The sequence below is a fragment of the Odocoileus virginianus genome, chromosome 2 (assembly GCF_023699985.2).
Source record: "Odocoileus virginianus isolate 20LAN1187 ecotype Illinois chromosome 2, Ovbor_1.2, whole genome shotgun sequence".
In the NCBI taxonomy this organism is placed as follows: Eukaryota; Metazoa; Chordata; class Mammalia; order Artiodactyla; family Cervidae; genus Odocoileus; species Odocoileus virginianus.
The window spans coordinates 63,549,804-63,562,048 of NC_069675.1; the positions used below are offsets into that span (position 1 = coordinate 63,549,804).

The 12,245-nt window shown below is 34.8% G+C and overlaps 1 protein-coding gene across 4 annotated transcripts in view; it reads left to right on the forward strand.

The window, feature by feature from the left end:
• Positions 1 to 12,245, forward strand: part of APLF (aprataxin and PNKP like factor) — a 104,881-nt gene that overhangs the window by 82,932 nt on the left and 9,704 nt on the right. For all 4 annotated transcript variants that reach the window (XM_070480389.1, XM_020878587.2, XM_020878583.2 and 1 more), the window contains one exon: positions 7,367 to 7,413. In XM_070480389.1, coding sequence (XP_070336490.1) covers positions 7,367 to 7,413 — 47 coding nt within the window. The remainder of the gene's footprint in view (positions 1 to 7,366; positions 7,414 to 12,245) is intronic.

Consider the following 12,245-nt stretch of genomic DNA (forward strand, 5'->3'; position numbering starts at 1 on the left):
ATTGCCTTAGATTTACAGAACCTTAGGAAGGCATGTATTATACAAATGAAAGTGTTGGTACCTTCATATTTTCCAGAAGCCAGAGCTCCACTATTTTTTTCAAATTGTAATACCTTCTAAGAGGGATGACGTAGGGAAGTGTGTCAGTCACCATATAAGTGCTCTCATTATAATGAATCTACGACATGATCTGTATGCTGTGAAAGAACACAGTGTTTTTGCCACAAGCATAATTCATTTTAAAAAACATGTATTTGATGTTAAAATTACTATCTTTTGTTATTTGCTGAGTCAGATTTATAACTATCATATAAGCTCAGTCATGTCTGACCCTTTGCGACTCCATGGACTATACAGTCCATAGAATTCTTCAGGCCAGAATCCTGGAGTGGGTAGCTGTTCAGAGCCAGGAGATCTTCCCAACCCAGAGATCGAACCCAGGTCTCCTGCATTGTAGGCAGATTGTTTCCTAGCTGAGCCACCAGGAAAGCCCAACTATCATATAAAATCTTTTGCTATTTTCTCTTTTATTTTCAAAGTTTCCCAAGTTATTGCAGTATTATCTTTTGTTTGTTTGTTTTTGCAGTATTATCCTAATAATGTATGCAAATGTACACCTTAAACTACAAAATGCTGATTTTTTGAAGCTGCTTAATAAAAATAGGAACATGTGTATTTAGTATAAATACATACTATATTATTTGAGACAAAATAAATGGGTTTTCATAGGGAAACGAATTGCCTCATAGTTGAGGTTCGCAGAATCAGTCATCAGGCTGTCGAGTTAAGTATAATTAAAGCTGATAACATCACCCATATTTATAGGACCTGCATATAGAAGTAATCTGCCATGTTCACAATTCTTTAATCATGTGTAAGAATACAGTCTTAGAAGAAAGTATCTTAGAATAAATGTTAATCACTGGTTACACAGTTTTACCTGGAGACATGGCTGTAATTTTTTTTTAAACTTCATTTAGAAGTAGCAGTAAAAGCATCAAAAGAGAAATAGTAGTAACAACATTGCTCCTTGATGTGTAATGTGTCATGTAGCCTGGACAAAATGTGCTGGAGTGTCTTATGCGGTTTTGTTTTTCTTTCTTCTTTATTTGAATGCACATTAACAAATCTGTTTTTCTTTGTTATATTTAGTTAATTGCACACACACACAGATATATATATATATATATAAATACATTTTCAGAGATAGTACATTGTAATGATTTTAAAATAGCAGATTGATTAGTTTCTCTTATTTTATGTTGGCTTACTCTTTCAGTAAGATCATACTTTTAATTTTCCTTTTTCTCCTAAATTTGAGACTTAAATATTTGAAATCATAGTATTCATGTTTTTGCTTTAGGTTTTAAAATAAATGTTGAATTTCACTAGTGTAAAGTAAATTGTTTTGCAATGAAAACAAAAGCATAGTATGAGTGAATATTGAGCATCAGACATGCTTTTTATAAAAGTTTTTTTTATAAAGTCTTTCGTAAAAAACTTCTATAAAAGTCCATTTTATAAAAGTTGATGTGAAACAGGACTTTAGGTTCATTTGAAAATTTTGAGTGGTAAGTTTAGTATTAAGTTATCAAATTTTTGGAAGTAAAACATTATTATTCTGTTCTTATCGCTGCCTAATTAATCTTTAGGTATCTCTGTGATGGAGAGATAATGAGTTTTTACATCAGCAGGCTTAGGTTCTAGTTATGGTTATGCCAATTGTGTAGCAAAACTTTGCATGCCATTTGATTTTCCTGGGCCTTAGTTCCTCATGAAAACAAGAAGGTTGAAACATTTGTGCTCTGGGGGCCTCCATTCAATAGTAGGGAAATCTAGAACAGAGAGAAATATAGTCCAGTTCATAAAGTCAGGTCAGTGAACACTCCTGGCTGCTCTTCCTCAGCCTTCTTTGCTGTCTCCTTTTTCCCACCTATAATTACTGCTGAACCCCGGGGTGCAGCTCTCTGATCCTTTACCTTTGCTGCTCTGTTCTTACGCCCTAGGTGAGCTAATTCAGTGTAATGGCTCCAGACTCCTTTGTTTAAGTGCCTCCACTTGGTTGTAAAATAGCTCAGACTTATCACATCCAAACAGATCACTTTTGATTTTTGTCATGAAAACAACTCTTTCCCAAGTGTTTTACACCTTTGTAAGTGATTTCACCATTCTCATACCGAGGCTCCCAACCAAGACGCAACCTTGATCCTTCTCTTTTCTTCACATCACTCATCAGCAGTTCTTACCATTTCAGCCTTTAAAATATGTTTAGAACCTGAACATTTCTTAATTCCTCTGCCTCAGTCATCTAAGTCATAACCACAGTCATCTCAGATCTGGTGTACATACAATAGTAGCTTCTTAACTGACATCCTTATTTCTTATTTTGCCTTTTAATAGTTCATTTCCACACAGCAATCAGAGCAGTTCTCTAAAAATGTCATATCAAGTTGATTTCTTATTCAAAATTGTCCAGTAGCCTCACACAAAACTCTTTACCTTGGCCCAAATTCTTCTCTAACTTCATTTCCTACTCTTTCCTCCCCCTCATTCCTATTGAGCTATGCAAGCTGTTTGTATTTGTCCATATACCCTAGTTTGTTCCCACCTCAGGACCTTAGCAAATTTGAAGACATTTTCTATTTTCTCTTTCTGAATGTTTTTCCTTCAGATATATATTTGTTATTCATATCATTCATAAGGCCAGAAATGCTTTGTAAAATGTGTATTTTAAAATATAACAGCTCATAAAAATCTGATGTAGTTATAAGTGTGTATGTCTGTGTTTAAAAGCCCAAAGATTAAAAAAAAATGTCAAAGAACAGGATTTTGAGGCCTGCTGAGTTACAAAAATGCTATTTGTGAAAAAGGTTGATGTAAATTTTTTAATGAATGAACTCTAAGTATTTCCAATTACTATTAGGAAAAAGTCCTGAGTGGAATTTTGCTACATTGTCCTTGAAAGTTATTACGGATATGCATATGTTCCCAAAGAGCTGTACAGTATTGCCACTTAACTTTAACCCAAGGTAATATGAAAAAGACTTTCTGCTGTATTATTAATAACTGATATTTTAAAATAGGATACACATGGGCAAATGTTATAAAATATTCTATAAATATGTGAAGGGTGATGGGGGAAATGTTAAAGGGTAGTAACTGTATTATTGAAGGAAAAACTCAGCTGTTTAATATTAGCTGGCAGTTACTTTTACTGGCCAACTTTTACATAGAGTTTTCAGACATTGTTGGCTATCTTAAAGTAAAATTGATTTGTTTCTGTAAAAATAGTTGACACCTGTAAAATGCTTAATGGTCCACAAATGTTTATGCACATCACTTCATTTAGTACTTCAAACTACCTCTGTGAGGTAGGCAGTATTTTCCATGCTTAGGACTTGCCCCGAATCACAAAACCAGTAAACAATGTAGTTTGAATTCAGACTTGGTTCTTCTAATCTCGGAACCTTGAACACCTTCTACAGCATAATGCTGGTGATTTAAACTTTAACAAGCCAGATGAGAACAGGTCCAAGTCACCATGGCATTTGTCCCTAAACTGTATGTGAAGGACTCTGTGTTCCTGTTGACTGGAGTGAGTGATTGATGAGAGCTAAGTGTCGTGTGATGCTGAGCAGTCAGTATCTCAGGAACCTGTTGGCAGTGGAGTCCGCTTAATGTGATTGTCAGATTTTCATTGTTTCCTGAGGAGGTAATATGAATTGTTAATGGCAGGAAATTTTAACACATTTTAGTCCTAGGTTTGTGTAAAAAGGCTCCGTGAATACTTTTGATTATTAACTTTGTAGGTGTGAGCACAGAGCAATTTCAGCACGTGAACATTCTTTTCAACATAATGAGAATAGGCTTGTATCCAACAGAAAAACTGCCTTTCAAAGGAAATTCTTCTAAAAACATCAGGATCCATAGATTATGATTTACTAGAAAAAGAAAAAAAAGTAAGAAAACTTGTCAGTCTAGAAATGATTGGAACTGCTTTTTGTACCAGCCAATGAGAATTTTAAACTTTGGTTTGTATTACAAATGATTCTTGCAAATTCAATAATCATTTTGAAATAATAATAAAGGTAGCAAAAAATAGGTGTCTTTTTTTTCCCTCTTAAATAGAAAATATTTCATCATTTTGGAAACTCATGTAAAAGCTCAATTAAAAAAACTCTTTGAAGGGAAAGAGTTGATTATATTGTAATAGGTAGGTAGTTTTTGAAAAGTATAGTTGAATGCCATCTCATAAAAGGTACTCTTGTAGGAGCTGTAAAAGATATTTATAATGTAAGAAAAAGCCACAACCTCCAGCAGTTCGTTTGACAGATGATGAGATAATACATACACATGCACACGCACACACACACACTCACATTTGTGTTGAAAATTTAAATGACTGTATAAGAAATTATGTGGTGAGTACTAAATGGTAGATACGGACAATATATTCTGGAGGTATTACCCGGTAATTATCAGAGTTGTTTTCCTGAGGAAGGTACTTAGGTAGGTAGTATAGAGTTAGAAGAATATTCTTGGCTGTGAGCAAGTGCCTATCGATGGCAAAAAATCAGAAGCTGTTTTCCCAGAGAAGAAATGAAGGATTGGGCTGCAAATAAAGGTATAGACCAAGATCATGAGGGACCTTGAAGGAGAGGATGATTTAAGGAATTTAACATTCAGAATACTTAATTTTTTTACATTTAAATTGCTATGTAAACAAGATGTCTAAAATTTGTTTTTATTTTGAATATGCTTTTGCCTGTGATGATATATTTTTGTTTCTGCTTTGGCTTATTTTCTTATTAAAATCTATCCTGTGAGTTATATCATCAAGAAAGAATAAAGTATATTTGAAAATACCCTAAAACAGAAAACTTTTGAACCTATCCCAGAGGATATTTTTTCTTCATTTTCAATGAAATAACTAGCAGAATATTGACATTAATTCTTTTATTTTAAATTGGAAGTTTAATTTCTAAGTTAAATGTGGAAAAGCACCAGCACATCTAGTTTCTTCTGGTCTATATTGCAGTCTTACACCTGCCTTTTAATGAAAATAGTATCAAGTTCTCTTACAAAAGGACAGAAACTGTTAAGGAAACCTTAAAGAAACACCCTTTCCCCCTCTAAGGCAGATGAAAATCTGCACATGGAGCTGAAAATCTTTTCCTTTTCTGAACACAAAATTTCATAACACTTATTTCTGTTCTTCTTTTTTGGAATATACCAGTGTAAACCTTTCCCCCTATTCATTTATTCTGAAAGGGCTTGCCTTTTCCTAAGTCGAATGTGAGGTTAGATTGTGTAGATCGGTATATGAGTGCAGCTGTGGATGTGTCCCAAGATAACCACCTTCTATAACTTTAAGGTTGAACTATTACCCCTGTCCCCACTAGGCTTCATTTGGCCTTTTAAAAAGGATACTTTTCCTTTTAGTCTTTCTAGCCTGAGAACTGATGTCAGCAGTCTTTTAACTGGTATTTGGTACACAAACTATACTTATCTCCATTAACTCACTTGATTTCATTTCTGTGCTTGTTTTTAGATGCTTGAGAGTTTCTAAAGCAGCTTTTGAAGGAGACTCCAGTAGCAAACAATTAACATCACATTGAGCTTTGCAATAAGCCTGCTCTGTTCAGGGAAAAGCAGGAAAAGATAGGACTGCTTTCAGACTGCTTTCTGAAAGGAAACGTATTAAAAGAAGGAGAAAAAACCTTTAAATCGCAAATGACTCTAGATAGATAATAGTGAGGCATCTATGTAGAATGTTAACACTTGAAGAATTTCAATGAGGATATATGGAATTTCTGTGTACCAGTTGACTACTTTTCAGTAGTTTGACATTTAAAATAAAAAAAGTTACCAGTATTTTACCACAGTAATAATAACAAAAAGATTTTAAGAATATTACCAAAAATAATCTCAGAGGATCAGCAATTTTTTCTAGATTATTAATGAGAACTACCTCTGGCATTAATGTCTTTCATTTTTCTTTTCTACCTCTCCTGATATCCAATATTAATTGTACTTTAATAAAGATTGAATTAAACAAATTAATGACCTGTGCCAGCGTGTTCAGTGAGGAAAGATCTTCCCACAAAGCATCATGGAAGCTTTGTTCATTTGCAGCTCCCTTCATCACGTTTAAGTTGTCCAGTTTATTTCTTTGAACCTTGAGGTTTCTTTTTCATTCAGTCAGATTTGGGTTAATTACTCCAAACACACAGTCTTTTGGTGAATCTTTTCTCCACTTTTCAAAACTGTTGAGTTATGACCCTTATTAATTGTGTGGCTGCACTCTTGTACTGTGTTTACACTCATATTGTAGGGAAAGTTACCCCAAAAGAAGAGAGATTAGCAAGAAGAAATGTCGCTGACACCTGCCACAGACCCTCGCGTGTGATAAGTGCCCTGTGACTATTTCTTGGACCACTGATGAATGAACAAATGGCCAACCGTAGTTACTTACCACCTACTAAGCCCTTAAACTTAAATCCTCTCAACAGCTTCATATGTCCATCTCAGCATATGTCTGTTGTCAGCACTCCCCAACTCTCCTTTGTTAGCCCCCTAAGAGAAAGGTAACCGCCAAGTGCAGCATGATGGACCAGTTAATGCTTTGAAGTTTTGCTGTCTGGGCAATTTTGCATTATCTGGAGAATGTTTATATGTATACAGTGTACCCAAACATTTGTTTAATAAAATGATAGAAGAGATTGTCAATATATTTAATCAAAAGTAGATATTCAAACAGTGGTTTCTGTTTGACTTTGGGATATGTTGTTATATGTTTCTCAATGCATATTGACTTTCTTATTTTCTCATAACAGTTGATTGGTATCGTTTGGAGACACATGACTTGTATGCTTTTGTTTTTGGGTTCTAAAAGAGCCTTAAAAGTATCCTTTTAGATATTACACAAACACACTATTTGATACTTTGTGTTATGTATTTTATATACTAATTTACATCATATCTTTATGTGATATATGATATTGACATTTTAAAAATACAGTATATTGTATTTTATTTGTCTCATATTGCCTTTCTGTAGAATGTAAGTCAAGAGGGCGGAAGAACTTTGTCTGGCTCACCACACTTTGCATCCAACACTATACCTGGCGTGGAGTAGGCACTCAGTAAATGTTGTAATTAAAAAGCAGATGCTTTGTACAGCATGGTAACTGTAGTTAACAGCAATAACAAAGCAAATGTTTATCAACAAGTGGCTTATTGCTAATTTTATTTGTAGTTTACTGAGTGCTCTAGTTTAATTTAAATAGTCTTATTCATTTTTAGTGATTGTCAGACCTGACCTTATATTTGCTTTCTTTTGTTTCTTTCTTTTTTTTTCCCTTAGGAAGAATCCCCAGCACAAGATAGAATATAGACATAGTACATTTCCAGGTAAGTAATTTTACTTGAGGAAATTCAAAATGAAACCTTCAGATGGATTCTCTTGTTAAACCTAGAGACAAAAAAAAAACAACCTAGAGACAGTTGCCACTTATTTTAATTAGTTTTAAAAAAATCTCTGCTTCTGTGAATTTGTTGAATTATTGATTTTAATGATTTTCTTAGATTTAAAAATGATAAATTTTTATATAGAAGATTTTTTTCTGCAATCATTGTCTAACAGTGTATATATATTTTCCTTTGTATCTGTTAAAATTATTTTGTTTGCAGGTACCTTAAAACAAAATCTCCAACTGGCCTGAATGATAAAGAGAGCGTATTGACTTCTTTTACTGAAAAGTCCAGAAGTAGGGCTAGATTAGAAAAGATTTGTTGCTTCAGCTCATTAATAATGTCAATAATGTCACCAATAACCCACTTTCCTTCCATCATACTGTCCTTAGAGGAGTGATTTTTATCCTAAGACTGGCTGCTCTCCCCAGCAAGGAACTATATACATCTTTATTCAGCTGGGATGATAAGCATCCATGTTTACACCTAAAGAGAGAGAGAAAACAACTTTGATGCTTGCTATTCTTAGGAAAAATCATGAAACTAACTTAAAATTGCTTAAATCACATTCTTATTCTTGAATGAATCACTGTGACCACTGATTAGTTTGTTCTGCCCTTGGAACTAAAATAGAATCTCTTTCTTCAAAACCAGAGATCCTTAATAGAAACTCTTGTTTTGGGGAAGAGAAGTAGGGGACAAACACCAAAGCAACAACTATCGATTGACCATCAGTCCTGCTTACATCAACCAGTTTTGCTTTCTGTTTCCTTTGCTTCTGAACTCTAGTATTTTTTCCCTTTAATAAATTCTGGCTTCTTTGTATCATTTATATAATGCAGTGGCCAGTTCAGCATCCAGTATGTCTGCCCACAGAGTGAGAGAATAAACTGTATACCAGGCTATGCCCACATGCATTTGTATATGTATAAACACAGCCAACCTGTAACCAGGTGATAAAAATAATTTCACCACAAGGGAATTCTATTTACTGTTTCTTATTAAAGCACACTTTAGTGTTTTAATACAGATACAATATGATCACTTTATCTCAGTTAATATGGTATGGAGGTTATATGTTATACTTTCCTTACTGAGGCTGTATCTGAAGCTATAGCATTTATGGTTGTTAACTTTCAAAAGTTTCAAAAGTTGAAAAATATTACTTTGAACAATAATATAATAATATTTGATTAAAACTCTGTTTTATTGACAAATTTTAGCATTTTCCCATGAAAGAGCATTTGACAGATTTGTTTATCTTTGTAGAAGTAGGAACCATTTACCTGAAAACTGTCAATACACATCATATGGTATTGTTAAAAAGTACCTCAGTTTTCTTTGAAAAATCTCTTTGAATTATCATTGAAGTATCTTCAGAATGAAGAACATAATTTTAGAATATTTAGCTTTTTTTTAAGAAAAAATTTTATTTCATTGGAAATCCTTTTTTTTAAAAATAGGATATTTTAGCATAACAGTTTAGCCTTATATATTTAATGTATTTTCAAGGGTTGTTATGTGGCAGTATAGTCAGGATATCTCTTCCCACTATAAAATGTATAAATTAAACTCTCTGGGGTATTTAAAATTTTATATTATAAATCTCACTATATTTCTTAGAGATACCTGACATATAATTCTAACATACATGTTTTTATTATTTCCAAAATCCTTAAGGTTTAGCATTACCCAGATTTTAATCTCATTTATGTAATGATTCACTTATGCACGCATTTATTCATTTATTATATGACTTCCAAGTGAGCAGAACTACAGAGATACATGAAAACAAGCTGTGGATCCATGTGCTTGTGGTGAGATGCTCTACAATCTTGGAGAAAAGAGATGGAGTACTTTTTGTTACAGTTAATCAGGGTAACTTAGTGAGGGAATTTTAAGTAAAGTTGGTCTTTAAGGTGGTAGGATTTCAATTATCTTTGTTTCTTAGCATTGGGTAGGTGGGTATAGGCTATCCTAGGCAAAGTGAGTAATAGATTCGTCAAGGACATTGAGATAGAAAATAATAAATTGTGTTTGGAATTAGAAGGTGGGTCAGTTTAACTGACAGGGAGAGTCTCTGCAGTTACTGTGAATGAATGATATTCTTGTTCAGTCACTAAATCATGTCCGATTCTTTGTGACCCCATGGACTGCAGCACATCAGGCTTCCCTGTCCTTTACTGTCTCCCAGAGTTTGCTCAAATTCATGTCCATTGAGTCGGTGATGCTCTCTTAAATATCTCACCCTCTGCCGCCCTTTTCTCCTTTTGCCTTCAATCTTTCCCAGCTTCAGCGTCTTTTCCAATGAGTCGGCTATTCACCTCATGTGGCCAAAGTTTTGGAGCTTCAGCATCAGTCCTTCCAGTGAATATTCAGTGTTGATTTCCTTTCGGATTGACTGGTTGGATCTCCTTGCAGTCCAAGGGACTCTCAAGAGTCTTCCCCAGCGCCACAGTTCTAAAGCACCCATTCTTCAGTGCTCAGCCTTCTTTGTGGTCCAACTCTCACATCTGTACATGACTACTAGAAAAACCATAGCTTTGACTAGACAGACCTTTGTCAGCAAAGTGATGTCTCTGTTTTTGAATATGCCGCCTAGGTTTGTCATAGCTTTCTTCCAAGGAGCAAGTGTCTCTTAGTGGCTGCAGTCACCGTCTGCAGTGATTTGGGAGCCCAGAAAAAGAAAATCTGTCACTGTTTCAACTTTGTTCCCATCTGTTTACCATGAAGTGATGGCACTGGATGCCATGATCTTAGTATTCTGAATGCTGAGTTTTAAGTCAGCTTTCTCACTCTCCTCTTTTACCTTCATCAAGAGGCTTTTTAGTTCCTCTTCACTTTCTGCCATTAGGGTGACATCATCTGCATACCTGAGAGTGTTGATTTATTTCTCCTGACCATCTCGATTCCTGCTTGTGTTTCATCCTGCCCTGCATTTCTTATGATGTACTCTGCATATAAGGTAAATAAGCAGGATGACAGTATACAGCCTTGTTATACTCCTTTCCCAATTTGAACCAGTCTGTTGTTCCATGTCCAGTTCTAATTGCTGCTTCTTGACCTGCAAACAGGTTTCCCAGGAGACAGGTAAGGTGGTCTGGTATTCCTATCTCTTTAAGACTTTTCCACAGTTTATTGTGATCCACACAGTCAAAGGCTTTTGCATAGTCAATGAAGCAGAAGTAGATGTTTTTCTGGAAGTCTCTTGCTTTCTCTATGATCTGTTTGTTGACTGTGAATGATACTAGAGGAATGCATTGAGGTCAGATTGTAGAAGTCCTTGAAAGCTAGACCAAAGATGTGGGTGTGGTGACAAATAACCACACACACAGCTTAATGATGAGCTGTCTGAATCAGAGTAGAGGAAGCCTTATGGGTATTAGTTAGGTCGGTGAATGAAGGACCAGAACTGGGCTGCTATGAGAATGGAAAAACAGGATTTGATACAGGTGAGATTTTGAAAGAAGAGTAATGAGGAATTTCCAACTGATTGGCTGTGGTGTGGGGGATGGGATGAATCAAAGGAAATAGGAATGATTGAAAGTTAAAGTACCAATTATCAGGAGCTTCAGTTCAGTTCAGTCACTCAGTCGTGTCCAACTCTTTGCGACCCCATGAATCCCAGCACGTCAGGCCTCCCTGTCTATCACAAACTCCCGGAGTTTGCTCAGACTCATGCCCATCGAGTCAGGGATGCCATCCAGCCATCTCATCCTCTGTTGTCCCCTTCTCCTCCTGCCCCCAGCCTCTCCCAGCATCAGGGTCTTTTCCAGAGAATCAACTCTTCACATGAGGTGGCCAAAGTATTGGAGTTTCAGCTTCCTATCAGGAGCTTAGAGATGATAATAGAAATCAGGAAGAAAAACCCACCCCACCTCAAATTTAACATGTGTAACTTAAAAAAAAACCAAACCCACATACTACCTAGTTTTTCCTTCTGATTTCATATCAGGAGCTTAGAGATTATAATATAAATCAGGATGAAAAACTAGGTAGTTTGTGGATTTGATTTTTTTTTAAGTTATACATGTTAAATTTGAGGTGGAGTGCCAATAATCTATAATAAAACAATAAAAGTTATAATAGAGACCCATATACTGTGTACCAACTACTCTAGAATTTTATAATATAAAATAACTATATGAAACTATTTTATTATTTAATTTCTGATTTGTAGCGCTTCTAAAACACTTCAGACTAAAATTTTCCCACACATGTAATAATTTATGCCATATATTTTGATTTTTGTAGGTTTGACTGTAATCATCTGTTAAGCTCTTGTTTATCTAATTGGTTTAAAGTTTTACTAGCTTTCCACACTTTATCAGAGTGCTACATACAGTTTTAGCACAGCATATTGAGTAAAAGAGTAATAAGTGCTAGGAAATTTTTATTTTAAACTTTCTTAGCTACCTTACTTGCTGACAACATTTGAAAGAAATTATCATCAGTGTTATATCACTTGATTATTGGAGTCATTCTCTCTGGCTCCTATTATTATGTGACAGTCATGATTCGAGGGGATCCGTACTATTCATGGATGAAATTTAGAATGTTCTACCCATCTGAAAACTATTTCAGTATTTCTCTAGTTCTCCAATCATATGCATACATATGCTTATATAGGCTTTTTTATTTTCAGAAGTAGAAACTAAAAGATCTAGAAAGTAAGCTATTAAGTAAGGTTAGTGATGCTAAATGGGATTTTGTAAACTGCTGCTTACTGTGGGAAAAGCCGAGAGATTTTAGAACATGAAAGAGGCAAATAC